This window comes from Phoenix dactylifera, unplaced genomic scaffold, assembly GCF_009389715.1.
Source record: "Phoenix dactylifera cultivar Barhee BC4 unplaced genomic scaffold, palm_55x_up_171113_PBpolish2nd_filt_p 000112F, whole genome shotgun sequence".
Lineage (NCBI taxonomy): Eukaryota > Viridiplantae > Streptophyta > Magnoliopsida > Arecales > Arecaceae > Phoenix > Phoenix dactylifera.
The window spans coordinates 452755-472964 of record NW_024067684.1 but is presented as its reverse complement, the minus strand read 5'-3'; the positions used below and the strand labels follow the sequence as shown (position 1 = coordinate 472964).

General features: G+C 35.2%; 1 protein-coding gene across 5 annotated transcripts in view; it reads right to left on the bottom strand.

Moving 5' to 3' along the window:
• LOC103715399 (peptidyl-prolyl cis-trans isomerase CYP71) overlaps nt 1-20210 on the bottom strand; it is a 28449-nt gene that overhangs the window by 2379 nt on the left and 5860 nt on the right. For 2 of the 5 annotated variants that reach the window (XM_008803014.4, XM_008803012.4), the window contains exons 4-13: nt 17859-18098; nt 17631-17752; nt 14525-14600; nt 11867-11974; nt 11620-11796; nt 7860-8077; nt 7338-7470; nt 6783-7006; nt 4619-4772; nt 4421-4532 (exon numbers count right to left, since the gene is read on the bottom strand). In XM_008803014.4, the coding sequence (XP_008801236.1) occupies nt 4449-4532; nt 4619-4772; nt 6783-7006; nt 7338-7470; nt 7860-8077; nt 11620-11796; nt 11867-11974; nt 14525-14600; nt 17631-17752; nt 17859-18098 (1536 nt within the window). In that variant the 3' untranslated portion in view covers nt 4421-4448. Of the gene's footprint in view, nt 1-3390; nt 3447-4420; nt 4533-4618; nt 4773-6782; nt 7007-7337; nt 7471-7859; nt 8078-11619; nt 11797-11866; nt 11975-14524; nt 14601-17630; nt 17753-17858; nt 18107-20210 lie in introns of all 5 variants that reach the window. The other 3 variants (XR_605378.4, XR_605379.4, XM_008803015.4) reach the window with 3 other exon arrangements.

Below are 20210 nucleotides of genomic sequence, written 5' to 3'. Positions count from 1 at the left end.
CCAACATCCAGATTCTCTAATGCAAATCCAACCTAAGATTTAAGTAGACCATCTCTCTCTCTCTCTCTCTCTCTCTCTCTCTCTCTCTCTCTATCTATCTATCTATCTATCTATCTCTATCTCTATCTCTATCTCTCTCTCTCTCTCTATCTATCTATCTATCTATCTATCTATCTATCTCCATATGTGCGTGTGCGTGCGTGTGCTACATTCCAACAAGGTGCCTTCTTCTTCTCCCATGGGTTGTTGGCCACACAACCGTGGACTATAGTGGCCACCATCCACTTGGCCAGGGTCCTATTCTCATGAGAATATATTTTTGCTTGAATATTTCTTAGGTTACTAATATTGCAATGATAATGTTGTGTGGAGTAATATATTTATCTGTGGTGTCTAATGAATTCTTGATAATTGATTCATAGAAAATTATTTAGCCATTGCATTTGACACATCTCCAATGATCGAAAAAATAAAAAAGAAAGGCCTATTTTTATATATTTTTTGGAGAAAGAAATTAGTTTTAAAGGGATTGAAAATGTGATGAATCAAAGCTTAGCAAATCTTGTTATCATCTAGGATAGATGCTAAGTAACCATGTCTAGACTCCCTCCTGTATAGTTGTTACAAACAGAAGATGCACAGGCACGAGAAAGAGAAACAAAAAAAAGCAAAGCAAAAAAATAAAAGGAAAAAGAGACAAGTGAGATGCAACTTGCCTACATCCATGGTGAGAGCAGAAGATCCCAAAATAAGAGCCCATATGGTGCCACCCTTCAGTCAATAAAAAAGGGAAAAAAGACTCACGCAAGCCTCACAATCCAAAGGCTCTCTGTAGCATAAATAAACCCTAGAAAAGAATAATGCATCACATCACACCAAGGTTACTCTTAAAGGAGTTGGAACTAAACCATAGCCCAGGATCCACTGCGATTAATCCATAGCCTTCAGCATCCTACAGTGCAAACTAGTTTGCAAATTCAAACCTTATTGCAATGCTGGAGTTGAAACCCATGAGCCCACACCCATGAGTCCACGACCACCTTAGAGAGAAATCTCCGTTAGTAAACCTCATAAAACCCGCATATCATAGCATCCTCCATTATTGAGTCAGAGGAATATAATCATTAAATACCTTTGGCCCACAAACTTACCAAGAGAGAATGAACCAGCTCTCAGTTTCGTTACCAGTGGCCACTAACAAGAGAACTTTTAGTGCTCACATCTAAATATCCATAGTGGCAGCATTTTGACAGAATCCCTATGAGGAACGGGAAAACGCTCATGCTTTACATTAAAGCTCGCACCCACTATAAATAGAAAACCCAATATGCTTTGTTTTTAGTGACTCAAGCACGCGGTCACCAAATTCAAAGAAAGAACTATAAGTTCTGTGTTTCCATGTGGCTCCAACACCAATTATGAATATGTCATCAAGCTATTTATAGTTTTGCCACAACAACAAAGTAAGACATGTTTATTAGCAGCTAACACTACATACCCCTCTACCATGCCTTATATAACAGGTACATCCAGTTTCTCTTGTAAAGCATTATATTTCCCTTAATACCCCTTGATCATCTTGTTCTCTAGTTCACTCGACAAAGTTGGGACTTATGAGTGGCAGTACCGAAGCACAAATACTCAAGTCAAGGAAAGAATAGATACCAACAAGATCAGTTTAGATGGTATGTTAGGAAATATACTCTATTTATTTGAGTAACTGGAAGAGTCTCATTATCCCTCTTATTCCTGATTTTCTTGCACATGGCAGCAAATTATATGGCCTGGGATTTAGGCATGGGAAGGCAGGGCATGGCTACCTATCTTCTTTATCTAGATATTTTTCAATTATATCAAAACTAGGAAGAACAGATTGGGTATAGAATGCAAATAGACAACAAGGATACAGTCATATTCTTAAGTAAGAAATGTTTGACCCTTTTCCTTTTTTCATCTTCATATAGAAAGAAAGTCGGCCCCGTTGCCTTACCCTGGATAAAAAATATCCCTCTCTCTAACGGATGAGATAGGAAACACTCAACTATACTCATTGTAGAGAGAGACCGGCTATTGGGATTTCCGGGGAGGAGTACTGTTGATTTTGATCCCTCAAAAGAGATAAGTATACTTTTTTTCCCATAAGAGGTATAAATAATATAGAAAGTAGGTCAAATGTTGAAAGACAAGGTATGATTCAGCTAGGATATGATTATATATACTATATACACTGACAACACATACACACACTACATCTATGTTAATATATTACCCAAACAGCAGAATAGATGCAGTAAGCACATAGAAATCAATAATAATATGTTCATCAAACATTTGATTACCCCATAAAACGAATTTGGCAACAAAATAAAAATAAACACAGCAAAAACAAGCATGAAACATATATAAATTAATAAAAAATAAATGCAGCAAGCATTTAATTGTCCTAAAAGAAAATGCCGCAAGATAACCAAAAAAAAATGCAGCAAACGTTAAGATTAAGGGGAACTGCTGGGCTTCTTCAACCCTTTGACTGCACCACATATTTCACCATCATGTGACTAATGAAGATCCAAGGGAAGACAACCCAGCACCCAAGGGAGAAAAAAGAGGTCTCAATCATGCCTCAAGGAGAATGAGGTGACAAGAAGGTTTTGCAGGAAGAATGAAGAAAGCAAAAAGAGGGGGGCTGGCATCTGTCAGCAAGCACTGCTTCACTCTCATTCTTCTCTTCCTCTCTCCACCCTTCTCTCAATTAGGGAACAGGCAATTAGGGCATGGGATAGGAGGAAAGCAAGCCAAATTTTGATTTATTTTATCGGGAGATCCAGGTCCAACACATACTTAGCCTGAGCCAAATAGACCACTAGCAGCTCTATAGTATCGTACAAGTACCCACGAGTCCAAAAGTATCTTGGCATATGCCAGAAAGATCAAAAATCATTTTAATTAAAAAAAATCATGATGTTTATTTGCCGTATTTGACACTTATCAAGTCCATATCCAACAGTACCAGTTATCCACTTCATACAAATATGGCCGTGACCAGCATGGAGTGTCTATACTTCCTGCTTTCAAATGACTTAATTCACCAGTGAGAATTTTATAGTCTATTTTATGAAGAATACAAATCATACACAGATTATACTGCCAAATGTAGCCCTTCCCCAAAACAATTCAGGGAAAAAAAAAGAAAAAAAGATGTCAAGGATCTGCCATAGAGTTAGATATCCACCAGGCTGGAGTTAGATATATGTCAATCAAATTATGCTGCACTTCAAACTACAGGTAGCAATTGTTCAGGCTTGTGTCGGGTCAGGTCAAGAAAACCTTCAACCTAGAACCAAGTCAACCAAACCATTTATAATAGGGTCGAGAAGTACAAATCCATACCTAACCCATTTATTTTGATGGACCCATAGCCACCTGCCAGAGCAATAGTATTTCCCCTGTCAGTTGCATATGTTAGTAAATGAAAATAAAATATGACCAAAAACAGGGGATTTAGGGTTGGCATCCAAACAATGTGAGATAGCAATGGAAAAGAAAACAAAATTAATCTTAAACATGTTGTCACTTCATATTTACGGTGTTCTTTATTCTCATGTAACCGTTAATTATGCAGCTTTACTAATCATCCGAAACAATCTTTAACTAGATTATAGCCCATCGCGCCACTACTAGTATCTTGGAGGCTTGGAGATGCATTTTAAAGGTTTATTCAACCTATGGTGACCCATTGGATTACCCTACCCATTTATAATTAGGTTGGCCTATGCTAACTCATACCCAACCAATTATAAAAGAAAAACATCAACCAATCCATTTATTCCGCACTTGGTGGTGGGTTTTTTTTTTTTTGTTGGGGGGGGGGGGGGGGTGTGCTGGCCTGTCCTAGTCGAAACTTGCCACTCCTTCAGAAAAGAGAGTATGTCATTGACATTAAAGTACTTTGATAAGCCAAATGACATGGACAAAGCCACCGAAGGCAAATTAACACCATATACAACCATCAGGAACTGATCTCATGTCATCCCAGAAGCAAGTTGTACACTAGCACCCTTCTCATTTATTGAAATATCATGGTGTGGGAAGAAAATATTGCTTTGAATCCATGTAAGCATTAACATGACAAACATCAACACATGATAATGAGATTCTGTGATGCTCCTTTCGTTAGAATGGACATATAAACAAGAACCTGATAACTATTTGGTACCGGAACAACTTTCTGACCAGTGCAACTACCAATGGAAATCCTTAAGCTTGACCAACAAAGAAATAAACCATGACAAGTTTACATTGTGTGCATCACCCGAGTATATAAACTATGACCATATACAAAATTGAAAAATATTGGAATATCTTGTGACATAGGTTCACAAGCCAAGATTTCAAACTACAGACTTGGAGAAACACATACCATCAGTCAATGGGAAAGAGCATGAAGTCTAGGAATTGGGAACAGTAACATTTAAGATCTTGACATCCTGATATGGCTTGTCATTCTTATCTGTCTTGACCTTCTCTATTCCCTGCTTATTTAACATCAGATTCAAACAGTCAGCAAATGTGGGTTGGGGGGGGGAGACTTTTCTAAGATACTGCACAAAATTTGTACCTGAACAACATCCATCCCCTTTACAACTCTGCCAAAAACAGTATGCTTATTGTCAAGCCATGGTGTGGCCACAGTGGTAATAAAAAACTGAGAACCATTTGTATTTGGTCCAGCATTTGCCATTGATACTGTGAAAGGTCTGTCATGCCTCAAGCTGCAAGCAGGAAAACATTCATCAACTGGGTATGTGAATGACATCTTCAATATAAGTTATTATGACCAGTGTAATCAACAAAATAGAATTACTATAAAACAAAAACATAGAGGTAAGAATGCAATTGACAGCAGTACTCAAAATGAATAAAAGAATAAGCTTGCAAGATTGAGAACATAGATGTAAACATAAAGTAACATTAATAGCAAGCGTCACTTATTTCAACATAGTCCAGCCTTTGAAATGGAAGACATCTATAAATCCCATCTCACTATTCGTATTGAAGTTTATTGCTATAACTCTTTGACCCGGACCTAAGAACTCTTCCATGGCAGGACTGTCTTGTGAGATGTACAGCCGAACCATTTCAAGTTTGCAAAACATGATTCCATGAAAACTGCATCATGATATGATGTGTGCTGGATTCATAATTAACAGTTGAAGAAGACACAATTAAGTGATTGAACAAGACAGCAAATGGGAAAAAAGAGTTTGTTATCATCCCAAAGCTCTGTAATCATGTACTCATTAGTTAGTAAGGGCCAAAAAGAAGCTATAAAAATTACTAATTAGTTAGTAAGGACCAAAAATTACTCTAACTGGACCCATAAAATCATTTTAAACCACCTTTCTGACTTAGTAACATATTTAATTAGGAAAAGAAAAATGTGTAAGGGCTGGTGTTTTCTAGCCGGCATAATGTAAATTTTTGTCTTTTGAGTCGAAATTCATGCTTAAAAATGAAATGCAAGTACCCATATCTATATAACCTTCTTCCTCTTAGTCAAATCATTCTTTCACCTAGGAATTGAACTGCATAAGCTAAAATTGTGTACCTAATAGTGCAGGTCTCACTTCCCATCCAGTAGCCTATAAGGTTTCCTGATACCCCATCAGTATATTTCCCCTAGGAATCTTTCTTGCCCTTTTTGGACTTAAATCTATGCCTAAATATTCATGCATTCTCTGCACCAAACTTATCCCTGTTCCTCCTAGTCTTGTTTTTATGAAAGGACAAGGATATCTCAATGTATATTTTTCCACTACCGAGCTCAAATTCCGTAGCCAGCATTGCAGGTCTTCACACCCATCAACTTAGTTTTAATTCCTGATTTTGCTTCTCTAGGAAAAAATTACTTCAGCTAAGAATTTGGCACCAATTCATTAAGAGCTTACTTTAAGATAGAGTGAGTCATAATATTCTGGAAACCTACTAGACAAAACAATCATATATGAAGTTGACCCTGATATGCTCGTCAATTGATTGGGCAGACATGTTGACTAGTCTAGAAGTGTTGTAGCTTGGATTATCATAGGAAAGAATGCATTTGTTATTTTTTAATATCTTTGTTCAAAATTTAGCACTGTCTTAGAAAAGACTTTTAGGGGTTCAAGCTATTACAGTGCATACGAAAAGCAACAAGCTGTAGCATGAAACTTCATAATTGATGTCAATCAGCTCATACATATACAACTAAGCATAGACTAGGAAATCAGGAGACCATTCAGGATATTAAAATAGAATTATTGGATATGAAGTAACAGCACTTCAACTGCTCAGCAGCATGGACAGCTAGATAATTCTATATGTTCCAAAAGATCTAATTGTTAAAAGGCACCATTCCAAGCATCAAATCTAATTTATGTCATTATACATACTTCACTGAACTTTGAATAAATGGTATGGGTTCAATGGTCAAGGTTTCACTATTTGGTTTCAGTAGTATTTTCATTGTAATTCAACCATGAAGTATCATAGTTGGGGTGGACCGTACAGATTACACTTCAAAATTGGAAGATGTCTTCAAATCAAAGATTACTACTTCCAGCCATCTCAAATTTTGGTTTTATATCAAAATAAACAAATTAAAATGATCCAAGGGGAGATATTACTGTCGAAATAAATAAAAATAAGCATGACAAGAATAAAAGATGCAATACCTTGTAGTAAATAGTAATAACAAAGAAGATTATACAGAACCGCTGACTTCTATAGAGATAAGATATTACCTTTTGTGAAACTCATCTTCAAATTCCCATCCCCATATAGACTGCCCACCAGTGCCATCTCCCAAAGGATCTCCTGTCTGTATCATGAATCCCTTAATTACACGGTGGAAGATGAGATTGTCATAATATCCATTTCTACAATGAGTTGTAAAGTTCTCCACAGTTTTCGGGCATTCTTCTGGGTACAGTCTCATGTGAATATCACCAAGAGATGTGTGCAAAACCTGACAACATAAAAAATGCTGTTAGGCATTGGATGGACATGACATGCTATTCTTGCATCCATGATGCCATCATGGAATATATAATCACAATCCATAACATCATCATGCCATACAGAAAGGGAATTGGAGCCTTATGTGAGTTCAATATTCAACTCATCATTCAGGAAACTTACTACATAAATTACCTTATCTAAGCACAAGCAAATGAATTGAATATCTAGAACTACTAAGGAAATATCAAATGCTATGCCGAAAATAAGTTGTTACTGTATAGTATGGATGTAGATACAAATTACTCTCGTCAACACATTAATTTGACAAGAGACCTTACCACGCTATCAGGAAGGGATGTTGTGACAGCGTTTCCTATATCAGATACTGCTAAAAGCTCCTCAGGTGGCGGCTTTTCATTAAAAACATCCCTTCCTTTGGTTGCATCTTCAGGTTCTTCAGGCTCTCTTCGGCTGTTTAAGATACAGCCAACGTAAGAAAGATTTTACAAGTCACAATCAAGGAGTTAAATTAACTAAAAATTAATAACAAAAGAAGATAATTCCATAACATTCTTCATGTTATTACAGTATTTTCATTATAAAAAAACAAAATTCATGTTTTAGCACAAGGCCTGTTTCATCCCAAAACCCCAGAACAAAAAATGCAAATTACAAATGTATCGATGTAGGAATATAATTCAGCCACCAGCTACTCAATCACCCAGTTTACCGGATTTCACAGCTTCACTTTCAGTTTCTCTTAGCAAACATAATCAACTAATGGACACTGATAATATTTGTTGATGGCTCATTTACATAAGCAAATATTTAGTCAATTTGCCAAATCTTGATTTTAGTACCTGAACAAATAGATTCGATGTTTTTTGAAAGCACAACACAGAAGTGTAGGATCTGTCAAAGGTTCTTTGGTTTCATTGACATTTGCTGCAGCTGCAGGAATCTTCCGAACTTTTTTGTTACTCTTGTCACCTTGATATAAAGCAATTCTTAAAAACCTGTCATTATTCTCCACTTTTCCAAGAATTCGGGCAACTTTATTTGTGTGCAAATTTACTATCTGTAGCAACAAAAGTAAGGAAACATTCAACAACAACCATGACCATATCTAACAAGCTACTGAATGAAAGTTATTGTTAAGAAGGTACTGAGCATATTATCTTAGAAAACAAAGGGTCATAGATATAAGGAAAACACAACCACATATTCATCAATTAGATGCTTTAGAATGATCGGACACATAGTACTGTGGGAGTCCAGGTGTTGGAACATATCATGGTAAAAGATATTGCTATTAAACTTCATATCATAATGTTGAGAACACCTTCAAAAATTACTCTAAGCCTAATATCAAATACACTATAGCTGAGTCACAAATTCTTTTGTAAAGTCAATATTTATATTATGAACCCAATCTTGTAGTACAACTATGCAAATCACCGGCCAAAGCCGAATTATATCTCAGAGAAATAAGCACAGAAGACACCTTAAAGAGGGCATATGATTATGACTGCTCTATGAGCCTGAAAATAGAAGCACTACCATCCTGCCCAATACACTTTAGTTTCAAGATTCCTGCATACATGAAATAGTGTTTTGGTGTATTTTAGTCGTTCAACAGAAGACCTGTGCAAGTCCTTTAGTGAATATTTCAGTGGCTAATGAGAGAAGGCATATATACTACAGGCACAAAGATCAACGGGTTAATGCATAAATAAACAAAAAAGTATCTAGTTTCATCCTGAGAAGACATATGATTACGAGTGTTCTATCAGCCTGAAAGTAGAAGCACCAATCTCTTGCCTAACACACTTTAGTTCCAAGATTTTGCATAGATGAAACAGTGTTTTGGTATACTTTAATTGTTCAACAGAAGACCTGAACAAGTCCTTCAGTGAGTATTTCGGGGGCTAATGAGAGAAGGTTCTATGAAAACTAAAAATTTAATTGCTACAATAGTAACAATATATACTACCACAAATATCAATGGGTTAATGCACAAATAAACAAAAGATTATCTAGTGTGGTCATGACAAGCCACATACTTGAAATGGTCAAAATAAGCGTGAGTTAGAAAAGCTAGCTCTCAAAAGCAACTACTCATGATTTAACATGGTGTTGGAAGAAATAGACAACTGACGGCCAGAAACCGCCCAATATCGGGCATATCATACCGCCCCGACAGAAAACCGGTATGAAACACACCTTCAAATAGGTACAAACCCCATACCGCCCGTACCGCCCCATACCGAGGTGTACCAAGACATACCAAGATGCATACCAGTCCATACCGAGGCGTACCGAGATGAAAAATGAGAAAAATGATTGGAAAGTTATTTCGGCACAGAGATGTACCATACCATACCGTATCAAACCGATAAAGTACCGATACAATATCCGATACCGAGATTACAGCCCTTACCAGACAAGATTTTCTCCATCAGACAGAAAGAGAACCTAAAGCAAATTATACACCAAAAATCAAACACATTTTGTTGCATCAAAAATGGGGCATTGTAGGCATTGATATGATGAGAAAAGTTTACTACAGCTTGTCAACACGATACAACATGGAAGGGAGTAAATATCAGAAAAAATATACCCGAATATAAGCTTTCTGCTGAACATGGAGAGCAAATATTTTAAACTAGGAACAAAATGGGAGAGGCTAGTACAAAATCAGCACAAACAAATTAAGCTCTTATAAAGAATAAGAAGAGAATGAGTAAGAATTTTAGAGGTGTCCTTATGGTGATTTTGATCATCCAGCAAAAATTATTGGTTACAGATGTTTATACCAAGAGCAGCAAGTACAAGAGACGAAACATATGACTTGCATCAGTAATAACCAGAGAGAGCACCACCATGTGTGAGGTGGGAGCAAATGGTTCGATGCCATAAGAAAGTATCTAGAGAAGTTGTGCAAAGGCAACCAACATATCTTTAAAAAAACTTAATGTTGGAAAACTGAAGTGAAGCAGGAAAAAAAAAAGATAAATCCTGAAGAAAGACAAAAATTAGAAGCCATAGGACTTATATATATATATATATATATATAAAATTCCAAAAGAAATATAAAGTAGCTACCAAAGTTCGCAATCCCTATACCAGACTTCATACATAAACCATTTGGTACAGTGTTGGTACGCCCTCTATGGAAGTTGGTTCAGCGTGCCAACACTCGATATGCCCAATTCACTCAATCTAGCAAAAAATGGTCAGGAAAACTAGGGGTTCAAAGCACATACCAAAAACAATGGAAACATAGATGTACAAGATAATGAATTGTAAGAGATAGAAATGATATGTGTTTTACAAGAATAACAAAAGGAGAATAGAATTTGGGCAAGATCCAAGTACAAATGTATGAGTAGATTTAACAAGATAAAAAGATGTAAACTTTAGGACCAGATGGCATTCAAATTGAAGTATGAACTCTAACATAAGAAACTGAAATATGTTCGTTCGCTTGAAGGATAGCAGAATACAAGAAGAATGGAGGAAAATCATATCCATAATGGTCTCACTATATTACAAAAAAAAGATATATTGTCTTAACAAATACGTGGAACCAGACTTATTAAATATCCACAGAAGCCTGGATTTCAAGTATCTGAAATATATAATCAAAAAATGGCAGGAAAAAAATTCATGAATGACTAACTTATCCCATTTTTAACTTAACCCACCTTTTTCACCTTTGCATCATTGCAACTTTTTATCAACATTTTTCTAGGCAGCATTTGTTAGGGGAACATAGCAGGCATAAGGCTTGGAATAAACCTTATGCATGCCAAACAGCTTTTAGAAAACAGTCATAAGCAGGGAATAATTATGCTGGTTAACCTTGTTTATGCCAGCCATAACTCTTCCGAGGGGAGGCTGTCAAAAGCTATGTTTCCTAGCATAAAGCCATTGCCTATGCCAGCTTTCTATTTTTGATGGACATGAACCCTAATCCAGAAGTTCCAGAAATCAAGGTTTCACATACCAGTACCAAACCTCATACTGAGTTTTTACCAGAAATTGTAACCAAACAAAATTAAAATAACTCATGGCATAAATATTTCCACATGCATAACTTTTCTTGTTCCTATTTTTATTACATCCAAACCAGACATACCCTAATTTGCAAAACTCTCCAACTTGCAAACAAATGGCTCAATAATCTCAGTTGTATGATGAACTTTTGTACAAATTAAAGAGAAAAAAGTTATCTGTTAACCAAGGAAAAACTATACATTTCTCTCTAGTACATTTTGTAGGGGTGCACAGTGCAAATGAGTCTTTTACATAGAAAATAACATTTAGTAGATAGAAAATGGCACAAAATGAAACTACCGATGAAAATATTTAAAGGTCAATATATATGTGATTTATTGTATAATCCATTGTATGTATTGGGATATATACACAAGTTGAAGGATATGAAATGATAATGATGCTGCCAAACAAGACTTAAATGAAGATCAAAAAAAAAACTTTCCATATTAAACATGCTTCTCATGGATAACAATGAAAAGCAAGACTATTGGATGGCTAGTAGATTAAAGGGCTAGGCTTCCAATTCTATTATTTACAAGCACTAGAAGTAGAGCTTACTTTTATACCCAGAAGGGTTGCATAAATAAGAAAGTTAGAGCTCTCATCAAAAATAGCATTTGGTTGTGGAGCATTTTCTGTTTTCTCTATTTCCTTCTCAACAGCCATTCTTCGCCCAAAGTCAATCGCTTCTAGCTGATATAAAGGAGCACCACTTCTTTGTAAATCTTGGGCCACCTGCCAAATTTCAGAATATGAGAATATAAATTATCTGAAAAAACAGCTTTCAAGTAGAAATGAATGTTACCTCAAGAGATTCATCATACACAAGCCTCATTTTACCCGTTTTGAACCAAAAGACACGTATCCTGCGATCAGGAGATGTTATAGCAAATTGATTGCCATCTGGGCTCACCTGAACAAAAAGAAAAAAAGAACAGATTTGGCAAATTTGCTAAATTAGTAGAAACTTTTATTTGATATTTTGGTTCATTACTACTGGCATATAAAAACCATAGCTAAATAGCATGCAAATTAAGTAATTCGAATTACAAACTTGAAATAAATCAAATCTTAAATGAATAGCAACTTCATCTTCTTCTACTGTGCAAAATAGACATGTAAACAAGTCTCCATAATGACAATTAACATAAGAAAACAAAAGGAATAAGTAGCACTTGTGATACACCAGGTATCCATATGTAAACTGAAAACTAATCATTATTTCCAACTAAAAAAACCACAGATAATTATCAATTCATAAATTTCTGGTAGAGAATAGTACATCTCTTGGTAGGATTTCTCTAAAAGTTAGAGTAGTAGTGCTTGACCATAAGAGGCTTTTGTCAATTATAAGGGTCTCTGAATCAAATTTCAATAGCTTTCCGGCCAGGAATCCGAATGCTTATAAAGGAAACAGCCCAGATCTGTTATACACAGCTGAGAGCATTTGAAGTACCATTTTTGTTGGTTGTTTTCTCACAGTTCTCATTCTTCTTATCATGTCCTCTCCCAAATCAATCAAATTAGGATATAGTGACTCCAAACTTTCTTATGGAAAAGAAAATCACTTCTAAATCAGAAGGAATGAAAAGAGCACCAAAGGTGCACGAGGTGAGGAGAAGGAAAGGTGCTTAACAAATATATATCTGATACCCCTACAATCCATAAAGTAAACCAGAACGAAAACTCAAAGGTATTGAACTATGTTAGTGTTGCATATTCATGGCTCCTTTGGCACCACATACTATGGTGGCAAGGGAAGTACCAAGAAGATTGACAAAGGGTATAGAAGCACAGCATTCCAACAGAAGGCACCTTTGTGAAGAGAAAGTAATAAATTTTTTGTTTATATTGCTTTCATGTGTGAGTTTGTCTAGACAATACATTGTTTTTTAATATTATTAATTACATGACATAGTGGATTATAGATTATCAATAATGGTCACTGAAAGTTTAAGAGTGGCCCAATAAATTATTTTGCAACTCCAACCACTTACACGATAATCTCAGAAATGTTAGATGGCTATTTATTTATTTAGACATCATATGTTTCTGTCTAAGTGGTTAACTGGTTATCTTTCATTAAGCATCTAAAGAATGAGCAAACGTTTGGCGTGAAAACTGAATTTAAAATGCACATATAAATCTAATAACTGCAGATGACCATTTATTTATTTAGGCATCATACATTTTTGTCTGCATGGTTGAGTAGCTGTTTAGCCTATTAAACATCTTAAGAATGAACAAATATTTGGTGTGAAAATTAAATTTAAAATGCACAAATTAATCATAAAATTGAAGTACAATAACTAGTATATTTTGTACAGTGATAGGTTAAATTGTTGTTTTAATTTGACTGGTTTTATTCTACTTACTTAACCCTAAAAGTTTTATATAAACAAGTTCCCGTGGTCCAACCATGTCCTCATCATTGGCTTCTCCATTGTTATCTAACCTAGTAATATACCTGCTTGCATCCATCTTCTCTCCTTTTAGTCAAAGAGCTGAAGTTACATTCACATTAAGTTATATATGCATCAATCAGTAACATTCAACTAGTCAAATCATTCTATTTAGTATTTTATTAGATGAACCACAGATAGCTATATTTTACCTCAAATGTACCAATTTAAATGTTCAAGGTTCAACAAATGATTGTATAACCATCCTGACAATCATGGTGGATTGACTTGAATATATTACAATCCTCCTAGCATGATTTATTCTTATAAGTGGGATAATATAATTAATATTCTTTTCTTGAGGGAAGACATAATTAATATTGATTGTAGTCCTGGGGTTCCAGGAAATTTCATTAAGGGGTCCACTCTTTCCACCTTTAAACCACTATACTGAAGGCGCATAAGATTGATGTTCAATGTGAAACACGTTGGCAGTATAACAATGTATCACCTTAAACATGTAGAGTTTTTTTTTATCGAAAATGAACTCATTTTAAAAAAGAAATACTAAAATGGTTCAACATATTAAGAACAAGAGGAACTATTTGATATCATATATGTTAGAATATGAAAAAGAACAGAGAAACGCAGATGGTCACAAAGGCAAATTGATGGAAAATCAGGACCCTAACAATTCTTTTGTCCAATTTGGGTTGCCATTAAAATGATTGCTTTCACCAATTTCAATTGCAAATATAGTGTTTAAATGCATGAAGCAAAACCACAAAGCAAAGAGGAATATCAAAATCTTTTCTTCCCCAAAGAGGCTACCAAGGAAGAGAAAACACTGCAGTAGCGATAAAGTTGGTTGGGTAATCAAGCTTCAGAAGTACCCTTCACAGCCTACAAGACATAAAATACATGTCTGTGCGCTCATAAAATACCAGAATTAAGAAATGGAAGTCAACTGGCATATTTATCATTGCCAACCAAAACAACTGAAAAGGAGAAAGAAGAGAAAGCTAAAATACAAAAGAAATCTGAATATACTACATTACTACCTCAATCGCAGAGACGGTGGTCTTGCACTTGGCAATTTCAAAAAGATTGGTGTCCGTTTTTAACTTGAAATTCACACTGCATGCGGTAAACAGAGAAAATTAGTCAAATATCAAACAATCATCATAAACACATGACCTGGAAAGAAAGAAAACTCCCTGACCCATTTCAGTCAATAGAAAGAAGGCATAAAGAATATCCAGAAATTATACAACTAAATTTTATAATTAACAAATAAGACAAAGCTTAGGCATAAATATCATCATGAAGAATGTTACAGGCTGAAATATTCTCCATAAAACTATGTTTTCTTTTTCATGAAAACATTCTTTACTTTCCAGGGTGGACAGCAATGAAAATCTGAGTCAAATTCACAAAAGAATTGATCCTATTAAGCATGCTTAAAAGGCTAAAAGAGGATATATGGTTAAGATGTTAGCAGATACCAGTGAATTTTAGTTGCAGTATACCTACATTAACAATTGGTATGCGACAACATTTCTATTGTTTACATAATGTGAGCAAACTTTTAATGAAGTTAAGATGAGTTTTCTTTTATTTTTTCAAGAACAAGGTCCATATCGCTGTCAGTTGATCCAAGAAACAAAAGATCTCAAAATCCGTACTTTACAAAATTACTAGAACTCAGCATGTGAATAAACAGATAAATACATAATTTTATTTCAAAAAATATCATGCAACAGAATCTATGCGAGGAAGGTTGTTCATTTTATTAAACATTCCATAGGAAATAGATTATTAATTAGACAAGTGAAGTTGAAAAGTTTTTGTTTCATCAGGATTCTAAAACTTAGGGAATAAAAATATATCCCGGTGCTGGGGCCACCACCCATGCAGAAAATAGAAGTAAAAGTATGTCTGTTTTCAAGACTGGGAGGCGCGTGGTGCATTTTTATGTCTTCAAGCTCTAACAAGCAGGCTTCAAAGCCTTTTGCTTTATATATTAGCAGATCTAGAAGAGACCAATGAATTTCAGTTGCAGTATGCCTACATTAGCTATCGATATGAGATAATATTTCTATTATTTGCATAAGTTGAGCAATTTTTTTTGCTAGAGATAAGATAAGTATCATTTTATTTTTTTCAAGAACAAGGTCCATGTCAGGTGCTATCAATTGATCCAAAAAGTTCAACCTTCGATTGAGTTCAGGACAAATTAAGCTCAAATCAAGCCTGGTTTTATTTTAATTGAATTTGAAGTCAACAAAAATTAGCCTGGCTCAATCAGGCTTGGCCCAATAAGGCTCAAACAATTATAAGAATATGCATGTGTGCATGGGTGGGTGGTAGTACACCACATAAAAGCTTTGATTGATAACTTACTCAAAATATTAAATTTTATGGAGAGAAGATAGATTTTATAGTATACTTAATTATTTTTCTAAATTTATGTTTTATGATTGAGTATTTCTTTTATGACATTGTTTGTTTACATTATTTTAATATTAATACGAGCTTTACCCAAGATTTAATTTGAGCTTGAATGGAGCTTGAATTAAGTACTAAACAAGCCTGATACAAGCTCAAATTGATTTTAGTTTTATTTACAGTTATTAAGCTGCTCAATTAGGCCCATGTTCAGCTCTGTTTGAAATTAAACTTGAATTAGTCTCCACCAAATAATCAACAAATCAAGCTTGATCTCAAAATTAAAGCTCAAAAATAATTCAAATCAAGCTGGATCAAACTCGAGATTAATCAAGTTTGAACCAATGACACCCCTAATCCATGTTCTGCAAAAAGAAGCCGGTAGAAAGCAGACCCACTTGGGATACCCTGCATATGTGTACGTGGATCAAAGATATTAAGGCATATTACATTCACCAGAAAATGAAAAAGAATCAAACTTTATCCATATTCAGTTTCCTTTGTAATCAAAAATCTTCTTTTGTTTGGATCACCTCAAGTTTTCAAGGGCTGATTTCTGCAGAAACATCAAATTTAAACTGCAGATTAAAATAAGTCTTCAGTAGAACCCGTAACAAAATGTTGGCACTTGGTATAGTGAATGAAAGAAAGGAAGGACAGAGAGGAAAGAAGAGTCAAAAGGGCAAATTGAAATAATATTAAATGAGAAAGGGGAGAAGAAGCACGGAGTATCCATTTTGACAAAAATACAGCTCCAAGACTCCCCCTTAGTCATCTAAAACCTTTTATTTCTTAACCTAGCCAGCCAACCAATATTTTTCAGTTTGAGTCTTGTTAAAACTCTTGTAGTCAAGTAAAAGTCTCTCAAACGAGAACCCAAAAGCTTTCATAGATTATAAAATTCAACCTTCCATGGAATGCAAGAATCATGCTCGGCCGATATCCTAGTATTTGACTTAGCAAGATAAAAAAGGACATGCAGGAAATATATAATTTAATTATTTTATAATTGAAAATACTAAAAGATTTTGCTCATTAAGATGTTTCAAAATACATGTTTCTCATCCAAAGTCAAATATTATATCGAGGATATAACAAACATGACATCTCGCAAAGTTATTTAATACCAACATCTTTAATCAGGCTCTAAAAACAAGGAAAGCCCACTTTCAATGTTTTCGTAGTAGGATGAAACATGGGAAGAGTAAAACTCTCCACCAATATCCAGAAGCTGCAACAAAATCAAACTAGCTAAGTATTTGGCATGTATCTGATTCATGCATGGATGTCCAAAATAGATTATATGAGCGAGATGAGAGAGTCTATGTTGCACAGCCATATAGAAGGACAATTTAGACTTTCCAAGATCAACTCTTAATGACTTCAAGGCATCCTTCAAATGCATTCTTAAAATTCAAATTCCGCATATTAGCACAATCAAAATGCACATTGCAAGTAAAATGAATTCATAATATACAGTAAATAACATTTGTTAGTTTGTGGTCATGAAAACAAAAAAATCACAATAAAAGAAAGAAAAGGAGAAAGAAATTAATGAAAAAACAAAGTTCAGTAGCCCAAGCTAAATTTGCAAGCAAATTACAAAAATAATTATGTTTACATAAATGGAACAAATTTCTTTAATGTAGCAATTCAGTAATAAATAGAAGACAGAGATTAATGGCAGAGCAAAATAACCGAAAGCAATTAAGAACACACCTATTCTCTGGAAACTTGAGTGTAGTGGGAGACCAATATTCTAGGACCCCTTTGGCATCAGCTGATATCATAATATCATATATGTGGTTGTACTTCATAACTTTTACTGGCCCCATGTGAATCTGCAGAAGAGAAAAAGATACATAGGATTATATGTACAAAATTTGAGTAAGCTAGACTTTCCTAGAGGATTTTTGAAAAGAATATGTAGTAACAAGGATAATTTACCTCTCTCGAGATAATTGGTTCATTTGAATCAGCATGTGCATCATATATGTGAACAAAAGAGGAATTTCTGTCGCTAATTGCAAGCTTAGCTTTGACATCTCCTTGTCTATAAGCCCATTCAGCCGCACCAGGAATAAATGGAAGGCGCATCATCACCATCATATCAAAGTTTACAACATCATAAATCTTCACCGACCGATCATTAGAAATTGTACAGCAAAATAAACCATCAATACTAACCTGCATTACTGAACCACACCATAATTGACAGCTGCTTAAATAATAGCAAACATACGGAAAACAGACCATAATGATCAGCCGAAGTGCAGAACAACTTACAATTGGGTTCACATTTAAGAAGAAACTAAACCAAAATGGAAGAAGCACAAGCGAAGATGCAGAAAACTCATCATCCAAAAGCAGCAAAGTGAAAAAAAAAAGTGAAAACTAGGGTACAGCCATACAACAATATGATATTTCCAGGATACAATTGTCTCCGCACTTATTCGCTACATGCAGTTTGACATGGGGCTCTTATGATTTTGGTAGAAACAAATATTTGCGTTCTAGTGCATCAATGTTATTATGGCAACACTTATGCCTGGTCAAAGTTTACATCAAGGAGAGATGAAAGCAAGGATGAAAATAAATATAATGCCTGCCGATCCTCTGTTTCTTTAACCATAACAGACCAAGTACATGGGCATCCAAGATATGGGTAAAGAACAACATAGAGTTGGTCGTTGAGAGTAAAATATTTATTGAGATACCTCAGCCAAGTAGACTTCTCACACCCCAATGGACTAGTATACTCATTGTCCTACAGTTGTTAGTGAATCAAAACCAATCCCAATAGGACTCACACCCCAATGTTCTAGTATACTCACCAATGAACCAGTATACTCATTGTCCAACAGTTGTTAGTAAATCAAGTCCAATCCCAATAAGAGTTCTTCCTGACTAGACTAGAAATTCCTACTAGATTAGGTGCCATCACATAGGCTCGGGTTTGAGGGGTCCATGTACATCATGCTGCTCATTAGCAAGGTATCAACCTCGGAGAAAGTGCCCTTGCCTCTGCCATCATTTTGGTCTCTAGTTCATAGTCAACTCATGCAACCTCCTGACATTGGATTATTTTTTTTCATGAAAGGGCCCTACACAATGGGGGGTAGCCCTGCCCCAAATACACCTAATCCCCCAAGCCTTGGTGAAGGCATGATTTGATCCCAGGTCACTGCACAACCACTGAGTTAAGCTGGCAAGTTCATATTGGATTAATACTTTAAGAAATACGTCTGACATATAAGAGACAAGTTTTGACAAAAAAAAGTCAAAAAAAAAAAAAACTAATGACTCCCTCGAAGAATAGGTTAACTAACCTAGAAATGGGTGTGTAGTGGACTAACATGCCAACCTATTTGACAATGAATCATCAGTTATATCATCCATATCTTTGATTCATTTAAGTGTTTGTTTTCGACAAATATTGATATCACTAACATTAAAACTGTACCCACCTTTTTTTTGAAAGTACAGGTAAAAGCCTAAGAATCCATATGGTATTCAAATATATATTTGTATTTACTGAATAGAAGTGGATATCAATGTGTACCAATACTCAAATCTATTTTCAGCTCTAGATTGTTACAACAAAAAGAATATGCCAATCACTTGTCCAAGTGCAATAGTTGAAGAGGCATGACTGCATAAGGTTTCTTAAAATAGGCGGAGGCCCACCCCCACACCCCATCTCCCCCCCCCCAAAAAAAAAAAACAAAAAAAAAGAAAGAAAAGAAAAACCACGTAAGAATGTCTTTTACTAATCAAGATGATAGCATTGAATTTGATATACTCCCAACTAACAGCACTTGAACATTTGAATGACTTGATTGCATTGTAAAAATTCCAATTCAATGTTCTTGAATATATATGTGTGTGTGTGTGTATTTACCACATCTATGCTATATATAGAAACACAAATAAATTTCTTTACAGACCAATCACAGCCCTCTGATTTGATTGCAGACATTCTAACCATTAAAATGAATCCTTCGAGCTGAACTAATCAGCCAATCATAGCAATCCGGCACTAAAAACTGCAGAAAAAAGACAAGTACAGTCATGGTGAGACCCAGACTCCCACTTGGAGGCCATGATTTCCCACCCACAAATGCAATCCATCTTAATTATATGCTCCATGTGTGATCAATTATAACATTTTATTATATCTCCCCTTCACAGCCTGCATCACCAGATTTGGCATTTGAGAATATGCCCAGACTCCAGTATCCAGTAAGCCAATGAACACCTTGAAGTGGCTTAGGATAAAAACAAAGTAAGTTTATCCAT